Source organism: Durio zibethinus, chromosome 6 (assembly GCF_047325235.1).
Source record: "Durio zibethinus cultivar Kanyao isolate XHJ-2024 chromosome 6, ASM4732523v1, whole genome shotgun sequence".
Taxonomy (NCBI): domain Eukaryota; kingdom Viridiplantae; phylum Streptophyta; class Magnoliopsida; order Malvales; family Malvaceae; genus Durio; species Durio zibethinus.
In genome coordinates, this window is record NC_143167.1 from 35,109,883 (window position 1) to 35,128,791 (window position 18,909).

The 18,909-nt window shown below is 35.2% G+C and overlaps 3 protein-coding genes and 1 pseudogene across 10 annotated transcripts; 3 read left to right on the top strand and 1 right to left on the bottom strand.

Annotated features, from left to right (window-relative positions):
- Positions 1-372: 372 nt before the first annotated feature.
- On the top strand, positions 373-4,112 carry LOC149518622 (aldehyde dehydrogenase family 2 member C4-like). Of its 5 annotated transcripts, none has more exons than XM_089763268.1 (9): positions 373-545; positions 778-920; positions 2,054-2,437; positions 2,539-2,628; positions 2,713-2,886; positions 2,995-3,132; positions 3,257-3,394; positions 3,491-3,552; positions 3,648-4,112. In XM_089763268.1, exons 1-9 carry the CDS (start codon positions 443-445, stop codon positions 3,919-3,921), a joined length of 1,506 nt encoding a protein of 501 aa, XP_089619394.1. In that variant the 5' UTR covers positions 373-442; the 3' UTR covers positions 3,922-4,112. The 5 variants fall into 5 exon arrangements, with proteins under 5 accessions (XP_089619394.1, XP_089619396.1, XP_089619395.1 ...); XM_089763270.1 differs by having other exon boundaries at positions 539-657; XM_089763269.1 differs by having other exon boundaries at positions 544-694.
- On the bottom strand, positions 3,912-4,965 carry LOC111284559 (multiprotein-bridging factor 1c pseudogene; annotated as a pseudogene).
- On the top strand, positions 4,965-10,413 carry LOC111284517 (uncharacterized). Of its 4 annotated transcripts, none has more exons than XM_089763273.1 (6): positions 4,965-6,265; positions 6,667-6,762; positions 7,476-7,606; positions 8,424-8,484; positions 9,008-9,129; positions 9,771-10,413. In XM_089763273.1, exons 1-6 carry the CDS (start codon positions 6,119-6,121, stop codon positions 9,892-9,894), a joined length of 681 nt encoding a protein of 226 aa, XP_089619399.1. In that variant the 5' UTR covers positions 4,965-6,118; the 3' UTR covers positions 9,895-10,413. The 4 variants fall into 4 exon arrangements, with proteins under 4 accessions (XP_089619399.1, XP_089619400.1, XP_089619401.1 ...); XM_089763274.1 differs by having other exon boundaries at positions 4,965-5,490; XM_089763276.1 differs by lacking the exons at positions 4,965-6,265; positions 6,667-6,762 and adding an exon at positions 7,061-7,117.
- A 2,469-nt stretch (positions 10,414-12,882) lies between these two features.
- LOC111284518 (ARF guanine-nucleotide exchange factor GNL2-like) lies at positions 12,883-17,218 on the top strand. Its single transcript, XM_022873179.2, has 2 exons — positions 12,883-13,883; positions 13,988-17,218. Exons 1-2 carry the CDS (start codon positions 12,892-12,894, stop codon positions 17,082-17,084), a joined length of 4,089 nt encoding a protein of 1,362 aa, XP_022728914.2. The 5' UTR covers positions 12,883-12,891; the 3' UTR covers positions 17,085-17,218.
- The last annotated feature ends 1,691 nt before the right edge of the window (positions 17,219-18,909 follow it).

An 18,909-nucleotide genomic window follows, 5' to 3' on the forward strand; every position in this document is an offset into this window, starting at 1 on the left:
AGGTTTTGAAAATCATTTACCAAGTATCATGCAGATCATAGATTGGTAATGCTCACACAATTAGATATTTCATCATACAGATATTGACCTCTCCAATAATATCTTCCTTGATTATTTCATTAATATATATGTATTGTCATTATTCTTATTTTTAAAATTTATATTTAATATATTATTAGTATATATTTTTTAAAATTATTTTTTTCTTAGATGACATTGACGGTGTATACACCGTCGAAACAAACTTTTGGCTTTTTTTTTTTTTTTTTTTCATTTTAGACAAAACACAAAAGAAAATATCCTAGAATTTGACTTCAATTTAAACTCTCTGTCCCTCGGCATTAAATAGTGAGAAATGAGTGATTTCGTCTCATTGGCAACCAAAGATAAACGCCTCTTGTTCTTTTGCGTAGGCTAGTGAGCAAGAGAGACAGAAATTATAATGGCCAACGGAAGCTCCGACCACTCCGAATCTTTTGTCAAGATTCCACCAATAAAATTCACCAAGCTCTTTATCAACGGCAAGTTTGTGGATTCCATTTCAGGTGTCTTTCCATTTCCATTTCTTTTTTTTTTTTTTGTTCTTTCTCTGAAACATACTTGCTTTTATTTGGTGTTTTATCTCCCATGTTTCTGGTTTTATTTTTTGGGCTTATGGTAATAGTTTGATTAAACAACAACTTTTGTTTGTATGGTAATAGTATGCTTAAACAACATCTTTTGTTCTTTGAATAATTATAAGAATTAATTAATGAATGAATGATTTGATTTTACCAGGGAAAACGTTCGAGGCAGTAGATCCAAGAACAGGGGAGGTGATAACAAGAGTTTCAGAAGGAGACGGAGAGGATATTGATTTGGCTGTGAAGGCTGCACGTCATGCTTTTGACCATGGCCCTTGGCCTCGCATGTCCGGCTATGTACGTTTTACTAGTTACTTTCTTTTCTTCTCCACTTTTAAATCCTTTTGATATGCGTTCCAACATTTGGTATACTTTATCTTTTGTCTCTCTCTATATATAAATCTTTTTTTTTTGTCAAAAAAAAGTATAGAGCAGGAAGGTTATCCCAATCCTTTTGCTATCTTATTAGCCTCAGTAGTCATGAGGTCAGCTGGCTTTATCCATTCGTTTCTTTTGAACAAAACCAGTGGTCCAACACTCATTGTGAATCAAGCCAATGGTTAAGGTGTTTCTAAGCAGTGTGTTTTTTTTAAATGATTCTGCACGGAAAAAAAATTCTACAAATCATTTTTTTCCCAAAGGAAAAATACGACCGAATTATTTTCTGATTATAACATGTTCTGAAAGCAACCAAAGACAAGTTCAATTCAAAAACCAAATGGGCAATATGGAGACGTGTCGTGCGTGTTTTATCTGGGCTCATGAATCGACGCCATTAAAGGACAAAACGCCGACGCTAATTAATGAAGTGTGACGCACGTTCATTCTCTACCATAAACATGAAGGGGATCGGAATCAATTATGCACTGCAATATTGCAGTGAAGCCGCAGAGTGCCATCCCCTGCATAGGCCTATATGCCAACGTGATATAGTTTCGATCATCGCTAGCTTGATCAATTATCAAAATAATAAAAAAAGTTTCAGTGTGTCTTTTTGGGACCTACTAATAGGAGGTTATATTAAGTCCTTAAAAAGTAATCTCATAGTAAAATTTTTTTATGAAGTCAACGTGTCTTAATATGTGAATTAATATATATATATATTTAAGTTCAAATCTTTATACGAGATTTTGTAAGTTAAATGTTGATTTTATATTATTTATTTAATTCTTTGGATGAATTAATGGTATCTTTTGATGAATGTATTATATCGAAATTTGTTTAATTGTAATTTTTGCTTGTGATATGAAATCTCATCAAAATAGTGCTTTACATTACATGTGCAGTTGTTCATATTGGAAGAGTAATTATATATGTATCAAAGATTCAAAATACATAAATAAATTCATATGCCTAAACATTGCCATTTTGCTTGCTACTTCATTACTTGGTATATTCTTTTTAATTCTTCCCTTTAAATTGGATATTAGGAGCGAGGAAGGATCTTGATGAAGTTTGCAGACTTAATTGAAGAAAATATGGAAGAATTAGCTGCATTGGATACCATTAATGGGGGCAAGCTGTTCTCTCTTTGCAAGGTCCTGGACATCCCAGGTGCAGCAAGGATTCTTCGTTACTATGCAGGTGCAGCCGATAAAATTCATGGAACAGTGTTAAAATTATCAAAGGGGCTTCAGGGCTACACTCTCAGGGAACCAATTGGGGTAGTAGGAAGTATAATTCCTTGGAATTTTCCCACTATCATGTTTTTCATGAAAGCTGGCCCGGCATTAGCCGCAGGCTGCACCATGGTCGTCAAGCCAGCTGAGCAGACCCCTCTTTCAGCTCTTTATTATGCTTATCTCGCTAAGCTGGTAATTAAGCTTGGATAATAAGTTTGAAACTCTTTTGAAAAGAAAAAATGGTTAAATGGGTTTTTAATGTGGCCTTCTTTGTCTGGTTTTGTTAATTTCAGGCTGGCATCCCTGACGGAGTGCTCAATGTAGTAAATGGATATGGAGAAACTGCTGGAGCTGCCATTAGCTCTCATATGGACATTGATAAAGTGAGATTTAATTTCATATTTAAGATATATAAGAAAATTTCACATTGATGAAGAAATATTAGCTTACTTTGGTTAGCCTTTTAGGTGAGTTTTACAGGATCTACTGAAGTTGGGCGTAAGATAATGACAGCAGCAGCAGGAAGCAATCTGAAACCCGTGTCACTAGAGTTGGGGGGCAAATCACCTCTATTAATATTTGATGATGCTGATATTGACCATGCTGCAGATATTGCTTTTAAAGGCATCTTCTTTAACAAAGTAAGTGATTTTTGCTTTTATGTAAGGTTAAATTTTACAATCCAACCTTAATCTGGCAATCCAAATTTTAACTGTTTTAGCTAACCGTTTGATCTTCTAAATTTGTAGGGAGAAATTTGCGTGGCAAGTTCTCGTGTTTATATTCAAAAAGGTATTTATGAAAAAATTGTGAAGAAGTTGGTCGAGAAGTCAAATGCATGGGTTGTTGGGGACCCTTTTGACCCTCGAGTTCATCAAGGACCCCAAGTAAGAGTAAACATGATTCAAGGATAAGTCATATATATTATATGTAGTTCCCTTTACTTGAACCCAGAAATATGAATAATGCAATATATAAATATATATATATATATATTTCCAAATGGTGTAGACTGATAAGAAGCAATTCGAGAAAATTCTCACCTACATTGAGCATGGAAAAAGAGAAGGAGCTACTTTGCTAACAGGGGGCAAGCATCTCGGCAAGAAGGGATACTACATTGAGCCTACCATATTTACTGATGTTGAGGTAGACTTTCTAACTAATCCTAGAGAAGCTTAAAAACTACGATGTTATCGTAAGTTTGCTTTAAATTCTTAAAAACTCTCCAAAACTTGTACACAGGAAGACATGATCATAGCAAAAGAGGAAATATTTGGTCCCGTGATGTCATTGATGAAATTCGAGTTAAGTAGATTTTCTCCTCTTTTTCTGTTGAATGAAATAAGTTCTCTTTTTTTTTTTTTTGTTGGTCATTTAATTTATCCACTGGCGATTTCAGAACTATGGAAGAAGCAATTAAGAGGGCAAATACCACAACTTATGGCCTGGCAGCTGGGGTTATAACCAAGAACTTGAACGTGGCGAACACCGTCTCAAGATCGATCCGTGCCGGTGTTATCTGGATCAATTGTTACACTGCATTTGATTTGGATTGCCCCTATGGTGGATACAAGATGAGCGGGTTTGGAAGGGATTATGGTTTGGATGCCCTTAATCAGTATCTCCAAATCAAGTCCATTGTAACTCCCATTCACGATTCTCCCTGGCACTGAACCCTAAATCCAGCAGTAGTAACTTATACCTGGAATGTAATTTTAGGAGCATAAAGTCAAAAATTAAACATAGTGATTTCTACTGCAGATGCCAGGTAGCTATGTCTTGTCATATCGGGTGATTTGGTTTGTGACACACTGATTTGATTTCATAATAATGTCTTAGTCTTGATGAGACACTTCTTCATTTACCTTAAATTCTTATGATTTGATTAAAGCTTTAATTTTGGAAAAGTCGATCCACCTTTTATATTAATTTGTTCAAGTAAAAGTAAGATTTTCAAAGCTTTGGAACTGACAATACAAATCAAAGCTGAAATTTTCACCCAAGATAAGTCTGAAAATTTTTCTACACTTTCATAAGTAAAATTTAACTCTTTCCCTCGACTCCAAATCACAAAACATACGCATCAGCTGAAAATACTAAAAACACCAACACTCTACGGCGTTTCAAATCACTTCCCCATCTTTCCCCTTAATTTCATCCCCAGAACCCTCTCCATCTTAGCCAACACGGCTTGATTCGGCACCGCCTTCCCATTCTCATAATCCTGAACCACCTTAGGCTGCTCGTTAATCAGCTTCGCCAACTCAGCTTGGCTTATTTTCTTCTCCACCCGGGCCTTCTGTATGGCTTGCCTAACATCCGTCGAGACCCGGTCTAGAGCCGCCGGTTCCGTCCCTTCATCAAGCTTCCTCGCGTTTAGCACCGGCCCCGTGGTGTTCTTGTTCGACCCAGCATCGAACTTCTTGATCGTTTGAACCGGTGACCCGAACGCAGCGCTAGGTTCACGGCCTTCGGATCGCGTAGCTCCTGAGCCTTGGGCTTGGACTTGTGTAGCACCACAGGCTCCCAGTCCTGAGTTACGGCTCCATCAAATCCGCTGGGCATTGTTGAGAACAATGGAAGAACCTTTGATGAAACAAAATGGAAAAACTCGGTCTCGCAATGATAAATTGGAGCATATAGAAGGCCGTGGCTCCGGAAATTTCTGGCGGTTTTTAGTATCCGGAAGGTTCTGTGCAAGTTTACGTTGTAAAACTGATGACATGGCAATTATTATTTTTTTGTGACGTGGATAATAGAAACACGGTGATTCGATTGATGCCCAAGCAAAAAAGAAACGGAAAATATCTGATTGACTTGGTGACGTAGTGATCTTTCATTTATTTAGAGTCATTTGACGTCAAGTCCGATTCTTACGTGGCTGATGGTGAGAATGGATTGGACGCTTCAGACTGAGCGGCAGAAATCTGACGTTCGAGATTTTCAGCAGGAAACACTGTAAAACAATTTTCAGACGTTAGGAATCCCAAGGGGCAAAAGTAGGCCCCAAAATTGTGATTGTTAAAGTCTTTTTCCCGATTTCGCAGCTCTCTTTCTCATTCTGAAAATGCAGCGCTAAAAATCAATACTATTCTTCTTAAAAAAAACCTTCACCGGCGGTCTTAGGAAGTCACAGCGACCGATACTCCACCGCAGAAGGTGCCTCGTAAGGTGTTGTCGGCGAGCTACGCAACCAGTGCCGAGATCGGAGGTTCTTGACGACAGAGAAAATGGAAGTCAAGGTATATTGCGGCTAGTTTTAGGCGTTATAAGTTGATTCGCGTTATTTAAAAAAAAATTAACTATTTTGGCGTGTCGTTAGGGTTTTGATAATCAGTCACAGCTGGAATTTATCTCTTTTATTTCTCTTTACTTTTAGAAAATTTTACATAATCTTTAAAATTTGAGAGAAATGAGGAAGGACAAAAGAAAACTGGCGCTCCATTCTAATATTATTCAATTTCGTTGATAAAATTAAATTCAAATTTCTAACCATCGAGACTCAAAGGATAGCCTTTGTCAATAATTTCTGTTAAATTGGGGGAACTAGGCACGTGACAATTCTTCCAATTTGGAAGAATTGCCTAAAGTGGAATGAACTGCTCAACCATCCGAAAATGCCAATGTTTTAAACATTGAAAGTGATGATAATCTCGGGTCAAATTCACCAACTACACGACCTGCTGTTTCTTGTTTGAAGCGAATTCAAGATGATTTCCCTAAGTTTGGGGATTAGAAGGATAGTTCTTTATTAGATTCCGGTAAAATAGTAAAGCTTCTCCAGGAATCTATTGTTGGGAACAAGAATCATAGGAATGACGCTGATATGGCTAGCAAATTTGAATAGCTTGATCCTTCCTCGCATCAAGGATGCTAATGGAAGAAGGCCTGGTGATCCCCTTTATGATAAGAAGGCTCTTTATATTCCTCCCAATGTTCTCAAGAAAATCAGCATCTCAAAAACAATATAGGAGTGTCAAATGCCAATACATGGGCGTTCTTCTCTTCTTTAAAGTGGTTAGTAATTGTTGCATCACATTTTAGTTTCATTTTGTTACTAGCTATTGCCGGCATTGGATTATATGTTAGTCATATATTTATTGTTTTTCTTTAGCTATACTTTGATTTGTCACCCTTAATGTGCCTTGATTATTGCATGTGATTAACACTAGCAAGCGTCTTGCTTCAAGATAAATGCTATAAAGTTTTCCTACTGCGAAATATGCTTAATGTATATTGACCTGGCATGTAATCTAAAATTACGACACTTTCTGGTTTCATCAAATTGGGTTCTCCACCAAAGTTCCCTGCCCATGATTCTTGAATAAAAATTCAGCTACTTATATGACTTTAGAACGCCATGGCTGTGCTCAATAATTTGTCTAAGTAGTTTGACTAGCAACATGGGATCTTTTCAGGTCATTTCAAGAAAATTAGTTCAAGTAATCACCCCATCTACAACCGTTGATGGTAACATTGGGCCTGATGCTGTTCATCTACTTGCTATAAAGGAGGTTGGTTTTATGTTTATGTTGGTTATGTTCATATTCATGCATTCAAATTTTTAGTTTTGCTGTGTCTGCTGAATGAATATATCTGGCTTATCTGTTAAATGATTTTTCTCTGGCTTGAATTTTCTGATGTTTTCCTGAAGCTTTTCATACTGTATGTGGATGTATTTTACTATATTCTCCTTCTTTGACTCCTTGAAGTGACCTTGCCTTTCTCTTTCTTTCTTTCTTTCTTTTAATTTAATTTTGTAGATATGGGTTGCTAAGGTGGGATCTGTTGAATGAACATAGGGCATACCTCTCATACCATATTTTCATGCTTGAACTGTCAGCTATTTGCTTGAAGCTTATCTGTAATGTACATTTTACTTTGCTCTCCTTTCTTGACTCCTTGAAGTGATATTTTCTTTCTCGTTATCTCTGTTTCTCACTCATTTTTGTAATTATGGCTTGGGGAGGTGGAATAGTCAGATTCAGAGGGTCAAGTATATACGTAATGTCTATATATTTATGTATGCATGCATGCTTCTACCTTTTCTGCATGAGTTGACGTGGTAGTTGATTTCATAGTGTTGTGTTAGGTTTTTACCTCTTCAAATCTCTTCCCCATAAGTTATTGCTGTTTATTTTTCCATTTTAAAATTATTTACTTTCCTATTTGTAATTTTAACATTTAGTGGAATATATTATGATAGCATAATGCTTTTGTACATAAGGCAACCATGGAATGGAGAATAGTTCTACTATATATGGGTTTGCTTTTGTTGATTGTGCTGCTCGAAAATTTTGGGTTGGTTCCATCAGTGGTGATTCTACTTGTGCTGCTTTGGGAGCTCTATCGATGCAAGTAGGTTCTTGTGTTTTCCTGCAATTGCTCTTTATGTTCAGAAATTAAGCTCTAATGTACTTATTGGAATCTGATTTTAGGTGTCTCCTAAGTAGAGGTGAACTTTATATTCTGGGATTAGATCTTTTTCTTTTGTAAAAAGGAATATTAAATTGAAATAGATTTAAACATATAATAGGGTTATCAATGGTGAAAAATGCCTACCTTTATCTGGTCATTTAGGCAGTGCTAGCTGACCAATGTGGTATTAACATTGATTTTGTGGGAACTGATTGCTTTCAAGTAACAGATTTGATTTCAGCAATGATTTCAGTTCTCTGGTACGTCACTGACATGATTTCTGCCAGAACCATGATTTTACAGATATAGATGCTGAAATGCTTTCTATACTGATTGAATTATTTATCGAAAAAGCTACTCAATGGTCTCAAGTCATTCATGCCCTAAACTGCATTGATTTACTAAGATCTTTCACAGTGATTGCAAATTTTTCATCTGGGACTGTTGCAAGACCTGTCGTGTTGCCCCAATCAAAAACCATAATTTTGAACCAAGGAACAGGAGGATCAATACTTAAAATTAAAGGGCTTTGGCATCTGTTTGCACTTGGGGAGAATGGGGTACTGCCCCATCCCAAATGACATTTTCCTGGGTGAGGATGTTAAAGACTATCATCCCCATGCTTTGCTATTGATTGGACCCAATATGGGTGGAAAGTCAACTCTCTTACGTGCCACTTTTCTGGCTGCTATACTGGCCCAGATTTGTTTCTCTTGGTCCCTAAGAGCTCGTGCTAATTAAACACATTCATTCGCAGGTTTCTGGGATCAGCATGTTTTGATATTAGTCTCACCCACTGCCACTTTGTTTCATACATGGTACATGTTAATTTTTTGATATGCAGCTGGGCAGTTATGTGCCATGTGAGACGTCTTCTCTCACTTGTGGATATAATTTTTACAAGGCTTGGTGCTACTGATTGAATCATGACTGGCGAGAGCAAGCTTACTTTACAAACCAATAATTGTTGACTTCTTTGACTTTCTTGTGGTTCAAAGTTGGCTTTGGTGTTTCAAATGAATATGCTTGGCTCATGTGAATGTACTATGTGTTATAATTTTTCATATTGACTTGGGAGTCATGGAACTTGTGTGCTTTGATTCTTATACAGTTAACTATTGGAATTTTCAAATACGTAAATTTGCCTTTAAAAATTGTGGTTTAATAATTAGTTACATCGTTGACTACCTCAATTAATTCAGCATAAGTTAATCTCAGGATTTCACAAACGGTTACAAGCATGTTCCTTGATGTGCCGATAGCCTTACATAAGAGTATGTACTGCATGACTACATGTACCTTTTCAGTTGCCAAGTCTGATTGTGCAACTAACTTTTGTAGGTACCCTCCTTCTGGAGTGCACAGCATCAATTTTTCAAAATGCTACCCATGATTCTCTTGTTCTCCTTGGTGAACTGGGTCGAGGAGCAAGCACTTTTGGTGGATATTCCATTGCATATTCAGTGAGATTTTGAACTTTACTAATCTATTACAACTTTACCTCCTCTTCGACCAAAATTAGGAGAATAATATGCCATCTGCAACTCTTAGAATGACATTTTCTCTTATCGTCTTAAAATATGCCTAGAAACAGCCATGATTCTAGTCCAGATATTTCTTTAATGTTCTAAACAAGATATCTATATAGTCAGATATTTACACTTGCATAAATAAAATCATATGGTATAATGAGGAAATTTTAATTCTTTATGGGCTCTAAGTGATGTGGAAAATAAATATTGCATTGTGAATTGTTCTTGGTCTGATAAAAAAAAATAGTGCCTCCTTATGATGATGCATGTATGTGAAAGGCAGGCACAGGTGGTTTCACTGTGTCATTTATGATGTTGCAAATCTTTGGGAAATGAAAATTTGCTTCTGCACATAGCATAGAGGAATGTTAATTGATAGCTTAAGAGACAACATCCTAGCCATTATCTGGAATTCTTTTGCAATAAAGTTGAAGACTAATAAGAACTGCTCACTTCATATCATCATTAACCATTTGTTTTGAAAATGCGGTTTGTTCTCCCATTCGTAATTATTACATATTTTAAAGCTTGAATACTCGTACTGAAACAACCTACTTTCGGTGCTTGTCTAGGTGTTCCGCCATCTTGTTGAAAAGGTTCATTTTCGGCTATTACTTGCAACACACTACAGTCCACTCTCAAAGGAATTTGCATCTCATCCACGTATCAAACTGCAACACATGGCCTGGTCTTTGAAGTTCTGGAGGTTATTCGAAAGGTGAGTAGGAGGTGGTTTTCCTATATCGCTTACTAATGGAGCATGCCCAGAAAGGTACGGTTTGCAAGTTGCAGTTATGGCTGGGATCTCGGAAAACGTAGTTGAAGCTGCCTCTGAGGCTGGACAAGTAATGAAACGATCGTTGGATAAAGTTTTAGTTCAATGTGAAAAGAGATCAGAATTCTCAAAACTCTCCATGAAGAGTGGGTAAAGACTAGAGACCCTAGTAAACGTCTCACAAGTTGGAAACTGTGACTTTGATGATGCCCATGTTTACGACATATTAATGCACGTGCAAATGATAGTCAAAATTATATCTTAATATATATATATTTATATTTATATATATTAAAATTCTTTGTCTCATATATATTTTGCTTATTGAGCATGTTTGGTAATTAAAATTTGGGAGGCATTGATTTTGCTACTTTGATGTTGTATATTAATTTCCTTTATAACTGATTTAATTTTTTTTATATATTTTTTAATCTTTAAAAGTGAACCAATTAAATTATTTAGCCTTTTATTTTATTTGATTTTTTATTTAATAACTTTTAATAAACATGAAAGTGTGCCAACTTATTACATGCATGGTTAATCATATTAGAATTATAGCTTTGACGTTTGTATAGATGATATGAATTAAGTATAGCAACGTTTTGGTGTTTTGTTTGAAATTTCTTATCTTCTTTATGCTATTTTTTCAGGAGTGCACGTGATAGAAAATAAAATTTATAACATGCATTAACCATTAATTTATACCCACCTTGATTGGAGATAACGTTCAATGTTCAAATCATCCTTGTCAATAGACTTTATCATGGGCACATTGCATATATGGTCTAAACAAAGTTTGAGGGTGATAGTTGTATTAAGATATTCATTTAATAGTAGAGATGAATGTCTAACATTGTACTATCATTGTAATTAATAACATACCATAACTTTTGTCCCGAATTCATTTTCATGCAAGAATTTGGACAGCCCATGACTATTGTTTTATGTCAACTGTCATTTAATTGAGTAAACAGGAAAGTTGACCCAACGTAAATGTCTTGGACTGGGTTATAATTATTCAGGCCCAACCCGCCCAACCCAAATTCAAATTCCATCTTCATTTTCAATTAACTCTATCCCTTTTATCATTAAAAAAAAAAAAAAAGAACCTCTCACCCTTTTATAATTTTTCTTTGTTCCTTTGAATAAAATATACATAATTTGGCGTCACTTTTCTCTTTTCTTTATATTTTGATTAAATTAAAAGAACAATTGGTGAAGGAACTTTGATGATGGACCAATAATTGAGATTTAAAAAAAAATTTTAAAAATTTTTTTCTAAATAAATATTTTCATAAAAAATTTATAAAATATCAATATTCAATAATCACTAATAAATTAATCATCTCCAATAATAATAAAAAATAAATTAAATTAAATTTGTCATTAAATAAAGATAATTGTCAATTGAAGCACACAACTGATTGCCAAGAAAAAACAAGACCGAATTATAAAAGTTTTTATTTATTATTTATAATAAAATCTTAAAATCTTAAAATATATAATAAATAAAAATATAAAATACATAAAAAATAAAATTATTTCATTAAAAATTTATAATTTATAATGTACAATAAATTTAAAAGATCATACAATTTGTTGAATAATTAAAAGAATCATAATACTCTCAACATAACATGAAAGTTAATAACAAAAATAATAATTACGACATATTAAATATTATATTTAATTTTTTTAACTTTTAATATTTTAAAATATTTTGTGTCTATTAATTTTTTATTATTTGTATGTCAAAATTATAATATTATATTAAAAATAAAAAATGATAAAAAAAATCAACCCGGCACAGCAGGGTCAAATTCTAGTTAAATATTAATTAGAAAGCCTAATAAAAAAGTAGAAAAAAATTGTTAACTTTAATTAATATCCTAGATTTCTGTCCTCACTTTGCTGAGAAATTTTTTTTTTATATATTTATATAATATTTTATTGAATTAATCTTAATACAAAAGATAATTACAAATATGCCTTAAAAAGTTTTTGTCTTTCTTGTTAGTACAAATTAAAATGTAATTACAATAGGAGGGGAATTTCTCATGTTATTTTTTTTGTGAGGCTAGATTTTAATTAGACATTAAAATTCTGTTTAAAGCTATGGTTTATTTTACATTAAATTATAAAAAATAAATTTTATTAATTAATGGTTATAAAAATGTTTCATGTTTCCAAAATTAATTTTGAAATAATTTTTAATGACAATGCTTAATTGTTTTTGAATTGAGAGTTGGGAATAGCTTTTATATATTGTTATAGATAGTAACTAGAATTTTAACAATTTATTCTTTCAATTAAAAATTTTGTTTGATAACACGTGTGTTATCAATTTCTAGTAACTATAATACTAATAGTATATATGTCATCAGCAAACTTTTCAATTATTCTTGAAACATTAATTTACCTTTTGATTGTTCTTAGAACTTTTCGATTGACTAGTGCGAGCATGAGTTCTAAGTTGTAACCTAAAGCTCGAATCTGTTTGATCATTTCTCAAGCCAATTTTTAACCGATAGAAGAAGTGAACAAATCAAGGAGATATTAGTGGTAGAAATCTTCAAATATTCACACTAAGCCATATAAATTTACTAAATACTCTTAATTAACCTCTAGTTTTGCAAACAATCCGCCTGCCTTTGTTCCAAATTTTTTGGACGAATGACTTCTTCCTTGTACGTTCCATGATACTTACTTTTCTCACTTATCACAAGAAAAAAACACCATTTCCACACCCAAATTCTAAAAGAAAATAAAATGCTCATTGCACCATCCAAGACTTTCAGTCCTAACCCCTTTTTTTTTTTTTTTTTAACTTGGCCTAACCGTTTTTCCCTCTTAGAACTAAGAAAGAAATGGAAGAACAACAAAACAGCTGCCTGCCATGCGCTGATAAGAAGAAAGACATGAACAAATCGAAAAGGAAAGAGCTAGGACTCTCTTGCATGTTGAACACAGAAGTAGGGGCTGTCCTAGCTGTGATCAGGCGGCCGATAGATCCCACCGCTCAACTCTTTTCTCCCCAAGAAGACTATTTTGACTCTTCAATCCAACAATCCTTAAAATCCTTGCGGGGTCTCATTTTCAATCCCCATCAAGAATGGCGAACCATTGATCCTTGTATTTATCTCTCCCCCTTCCTTGATGTTATACAAAGTGATGACATTCCAGCTGCAGCCACAGGAGTAGCCCTGTCAGCTGTTTTGAAGATTCTTAAACTCGACATATTCGACGAGAAAACCCCCGGAGCAAAAGAAGCTATAAATATTGTTGTTACCGGGATCACGAACTGCCGCCTGGAGAAAACAGACCCGGTTTCTGAGGATGCTGTGATGATGAAGATTTTGCAGGTTTTGACAGGGATTATGAGACATAATGCTTCAGTTTTACTTACAGATCAGGCGATTTGTACAATTGTCAATACCTGTTTTCAGGTTGTTCAACAATCTGTAACCAGAGGAGATTTGCTTCAACGCAGTGCACGGCATACAATGCATGAGTCGATTCAGATCATCTTTTCACGATTACCTGACGTTGATGTTAATGAAGGGGAGAATTCGGAATCTGAAACTGAAGATGATGAAAATTCAGGGTATGGAATACGTTGTGCGGTTGATATTTTTCAGTTTTTATGTTCTTTGCTGAATGTGGTGGAAGTTGTGGAGACTGAAGGGTCGACATGCCATACAGCTGATGACGATATTCAACTTTTCGCTTTGGTTTTGATTAATTGCGCTATAGAATTGAGTGGTGATGGAATTGGAAAGCATCCAAAGCTTTTGAGAATGGTCCAGGATGATTTATTTCACCATTTGATCCATTATGGGACTTGTTCAAGCCCACTTGTGCTTTCCATGATTTGCAGTACTGTTTTGAATATCTATCACTTTCTTCGCAGGTTTGATTTGAAGGGATTTAAATCAGAATACTGAACTGATTTTTTTTTTTTTTGACATCAAAAGCAATGAAACTAAAATCAAATTGCTTTTATGCCTTTTGCAGGTTCATACGCCTTCAACTAGAGGCTTTCTTCTCATTTGTGTTGTTGAGAATTGCTGCTCCAGGAGCTTCTTTGCAACTTCAGGAGGTGGCACTGGAAGCAATTATAAATTTTTTCAGGCAACCAAAATTTGTAATTGAAGCTTATGCAAACTATGATTGTGACCCCATTTGCCGAAATATATTTGAGGAGATTGGCAAATTGCTGTGCAAGCAGGCCTTTCCAGGTACTGGTCCTATGTCGACTTTGCAAGTCCAAGCTTTTGAAGGACTGGTTATCATGATTCACAACATTTCTGATAACATTGATAAAGAAGATGATTCAAGCACTTCAGAGCCATACCCGGTTGAAATTACCGAGTATAGGCCCTTTTGGGTGGATAAACCAAAAGATGATTTAGAAACTTGGGTGGAGTATATAAGAGTAAGGAAAGCACAAAAGAAGAAGATATTTATTGCTGGGAACCATTTTAATCGAGATGAAAAGAAAGGCTTGGAGTACTTGAAACATTGTCAGTTGGTCTGTGATCCTCCAAATCCCAAAGCTTTTGCTTTCTTCTTCCGCTACACTCCAGGGCTGGACAAGAGTATGATCGGAGATTATCTTGGTGACCCTGATGAATTGCACCTTCAAGTTCTTAAAGAATTTACCCGAACATTTGAATTTAAAGGCATGATTCTTGATTCTGCTCTTCGAACTTATCTTGAGACATTCCGGCTCCCAGGAGAGTCCCAGAAGATTCAGAGAATCCTAGAAGTTTTCTCAGAAAGATTTTTTGATCAACAATCTTCGGAAATTTTTGTGACTAAGGATTCAGTGTTCATTCTTTGCTATTCTCTCATTATGCTCAATACAGATCAACACAACCCGCAAGTCAAGAAAAAGATGACAGAGGATGAGTTTATAAGGAACAATAGAGCAATCAATGGAGGGCAAGATCTCCCTAGAGAGTACCTCTCCGAGCTTTTTCAGTCCATCTCAAACCATGCAATCACGCTTTTTGATCAATCTGGTTCAGTAGAAATGAACCCAAGCAGATGGATTGAGTTGATGAACCGAGCCAAATTAATGCAATCATATGTCCTTTGTGATTTTGATCGTCGCCTGGGAAGAGATATGTTTGCTAGTGTTGCTGGCCCAACAATTGCAGCTCTTTCTGCATTCTTTGAGCATGCTGATGAAGATGAAATGCTCCACGAATGCATTGAAGGCCTGATCTCTTTAGCTAGGATAGCTCAGTTTGGACTGGCGGACACGCTGGATGAGCTGGTTGCCTCATTCTGTAAATTTACAACACTTTTGAATCCTTATGCTTCTGCAGAAGAAACCTTGTTTGCATTCAGCAATGATATGAAACCAAGAATGGCTACCCTTGCAGTTTTTACTATAGCAAACAACTTTGGAAAGTCGCTTCGAGGAGGTTGGAGGAGCATCGTTGACTGCTTGTTGAAACTCAAAAGGCTTAGGCTACTTCCCCAATCTGTCATTGAATTTGATGTTGCTTCCACTTCATCATCTGATGTCCCAGAAGCCTTGAAATCTGAGTCTGGAGTAATTTTTCCCAACCATGACCCTAAATTCTTCAAACGCCAGACTTCAGGCATGGGTAGTAGGTTTTCTCATTTTCTATCACTAGATAGCATGGAAGATTCTATATCTCTGGGCATGAGTGAATTTGAACAGAACCTGAAGATTATCAAACAGTGTCAAATTGGGAGTATATTTGGCAACAGTTATAACTTACCTAATGAGGCATTGCTGAATCTTGGACGTTCTCTTATATTTGCAGCTGCTGGTAAAGGTCAAAAGTTTAGTACGCCAATTGAAGAAGAAGAAACTGTTGGCTTCTGTTGGGATTTGATCATTGCCATTTCTTTATCCAACATTCACAGGTTTCAGGTGTTTTGGCCTTCTTTCCATGATTATTTACTAGCAGTTGCTCAATTTCCTCTATTTTCCCCAATCCCATTTGCAGAAAAAGCCATTGTAGGCCTTTTCAAAGTCTGCCTCAAGCTTCTAGCTTCATACCAAGCAGATAAAATTCCGGAGGAGCTCATTTTTAAGTCCATAAATTTGATGTGGAAGTTAGATAAAGAAATTCTCGACACATGCTGTGAGTTCATAATTCAGTCAGTGAGCAAGATTCTCATAGAATACCCAGCAAATTTGCAGACTCAACTGGGATGGAAATCAGTCCTTCATTTGCTATCAGTCACAGGTCGACACCCAGAAACCTATGATCAGGCAGTGGAGGCCTTGATCATGTTGATGTCTGATGCCTGCCATATATCACGGATTAATTATGCCTACTGTATTGATTGTGCATTTGGTTTTGTTGCCCTGAAGAACAGTCCTCTTGAGAAGAACTTGAAGATCCTTGATCTAATGTCAGATTCAACGAAGCTGCTAATCCAATGGTATATAACAGCGTGTTCGGATCCAGGAAACGCTTATAGTATTTCAAGCAATGCTAGTACCTCTTCATTGGAAGATAACGCAAAAGCCCTAGGGTCCATTAATTTTACCATGAGTTTATTTGTCAAGCTAGGGGAAGCCCTTAGAAAGACCAGCTTAGCGCGGCGAGAAGAGATAAGAAACCATGCAATTTTATCTCTTAGGAAATGCTTTAAATTGGCTGAAGGTCTGGAACTATCTTCAACCAGATGTATCAACTGCTTTAACCTTGTCATATTTGCGGTGGTTGATGATCAGCACGAAAAGATGATCGAATATTCTAGGCGCGAAAACGCAGAGAGGGAGACGAGAAGTATGGAAGGGACTCTTAAGCTTTCAATGGAGCTCCTGACAGATGTGTACTTACAATTCCTAAATCAGATTGCAAAGAATCCAGGGTTTAGGACATTCTGGTTAGGCGTTCTGAGAAGAATGGACACATGCATGAAAGCTGATTTGGGAGAATATGGTGAAACAAAATTGCAACAAGTTGTGCCAGACTTGCTGAGAAAGATGATTCGAAAGATGCAAGAGGAGGAGATTTTAGTACGCAAGGATGGCGATGATCTTTGGGATATTACCTTCATTCAGATACAATGGATAGCTCCTTCACTCAAGGAGGAGCTTTTTCCTGATGAAATGTAAACAAATTAAGTGGAGTATTATTAGTAAGGTTAGTTTCAAGCTAGCTTGATCAAGTAGTTATTAAACATATGATGTACCGAGGAAAATGGCTTTTTCTTGGGGTTGCATACTTGTAAAAATTACCATTTTCTGATACAAAATCACTTGATGATATATAAATATATTTAAATGGTTATGATAGCTGCAAGAGCATAGAATTTCCTTTGAACATTTAACATTAATCGTTTAATTAGTACCTTTTCTCCTGATCCATTGGCCCACGCTCACATGTCTAATTGCCTTTGCTTTCAAGCTTAATCCCAACTTGGCATTAAATTTCTCTCCTCCTTTTTCTGTATTTCAGACATGAACTCTCTCCCACATCATTACAACAAGCCAAATGAAGTCTTTCCAATCACCTTAACCGCTCATTTTGACCCCACAATAATTTTCTTTCTTGCTCTCTATAAACATATTATTTCAAGACCAAAGCAATAATTTACCAGACAACCACCAGCCAAAACATATAGCTCTTTTAGATTTAGAGCTCGAAAACAACAGCAATTTACCAATGATAGTTTTTAAAAAACTACTTACATATATCAGCAAATAGAAAGCAAGTTCCATAATTTGCATCAGGGCCAGTACAGTTCTTGATTCGTCTGAATGATATATATATATAACACTCGATGACCCTGGAAGAAGCAGATTAGTTAGGTCTCTTCAGAAAATATCAGAATTCCTACCAACATCCTTATGATTAAAAGCATTTTAAAGAATTGACATAAGAGCCAAAACCATTTTTCATAAGACTTTTTGTGAGTACGATATGACCGACCTACAAACCTATTCAATCATAATGAATTTGCACGCAAGCAAACAGCTACCCGATCTTATACAAAATTTCACCATTCACTCAGTCACCTATGTTCTTGCTTCTTTACACATTGCCAAGAACAGCCCAAGTTCTTGACTTCATCTATCTGATGAACATAGCTGAGATTTTTAGAGAATCCATCAGGCTAATCCTTCTTCACCCTACTCATTTCCATTCTATCTCCATCTTTCTCTTCTTACCGCTCCTTGTTTCTCTTTTCTTATCACATTTTCTCATTCACTATGTCATAACGTATAGATCCGTAAATCTATAATTAGATTTGATTTTAAAAATTGTCACTAATTGAGATTGATCACCTAACTGAATCTATCTCTTTTTTTAAAAAAATCTCAAGCTTAACTTAAGTATCTTTAAAAGAAAGATTTTATGTTTACGAAACCAAGACTAAATCTGGGAATACGGTTATGTACACCCTCATAACGCCAATCAAATCATGGTACCAGTTTTATTTCATATTATCTATGACTTAACATATATTTGTAATTTATCTAGTAAATTTAATATTAGAAATTGTTCTTAAAATTACTCTGATAGTTTGGTAGAAATTAAAGATAATTTTCTCACATCAAAAGTATTTATGGAGACTCATATCTCACTTTAAAAAGGTTTCATCATCGGATTCATTAACATATTTTCTAAGAAATCATTTTTTTTGAAATCAATCAATAAAATCTTCCAATCATTTAGTAAGATTTTATATCAATGCATATCCCCCAATCATTTTGTGGGATTTTTGTTGAAAATCTTTGTACGAAATTTTTTAAAAACACATTGTCATTAAATCCTCCAATAGTTTGGTACGATTTAATGAAAATTTGAATCCTCTAATCGTTTGGTAGGATTAAAAATTTATTTGGTAAATTCCTAAATTTGATGCTGTATTCTCCTCATCTATGTTGCATTTTTAAGTTTTCAACTTAGATGAACCCCCTTTAATTCAAACCACAC

Coding starts and splice junctions, on each gene's coding strand:
- LOC149518622 (XM_089763268.1), top strand. CDS start 443: ATGGCCAACGGAAGCTCCGACCACTCCGAATCTTTTGTCAAGATTCCA. Junction 921..2,053: donor GGCCTCGCATGTCCGGCTAT/GTACGTTTTACT, acceptor ATTGGATATTAG/GAGCGAGGAAGGATCTTGAT. Junction 3,395..3,490: donor CCATATTTACTGATGTTGAG/GTAGACTTTCTA, acceptor ACTTGTACACAG/GAAGACATGATCATAGCAAA.
- LOC111284517 (XM_089763273.1), top strand. CDS start 6,119: ATGCTAATGGAAGAAGGCCTGGTGATCCCCTTTATGATAAGAAGGCTC. Junction 6,266..6,666: donor TTCTTCTCTTCTTTAAAGTG/GTTAGTAATTGT, acceptor GGATCTTTTCAG/GTCATTTCAAGAAAATTAGT. Junction 8,485..9,007: donor GCCACTTTGTTTCATACATG/GTACATGTTAAT, acceptor TAACTTTTGTAG/GTACCCTCCTTCTGGAGTGC.
- LOC111284518 (XM_022873179.2), top strand. CDS start 12,892: ATGAACAAATCGAAAAGGAAAGAGCTAGGACTCTCTTGCATGTTGAAC. Junction 13,884..13,987: donor ATCTATCACTTTCTTCGCAG/GTTTGATTTGAA, acceptor TGCCTTTTGCAG/GTTCATACGCCTTCAACTAG.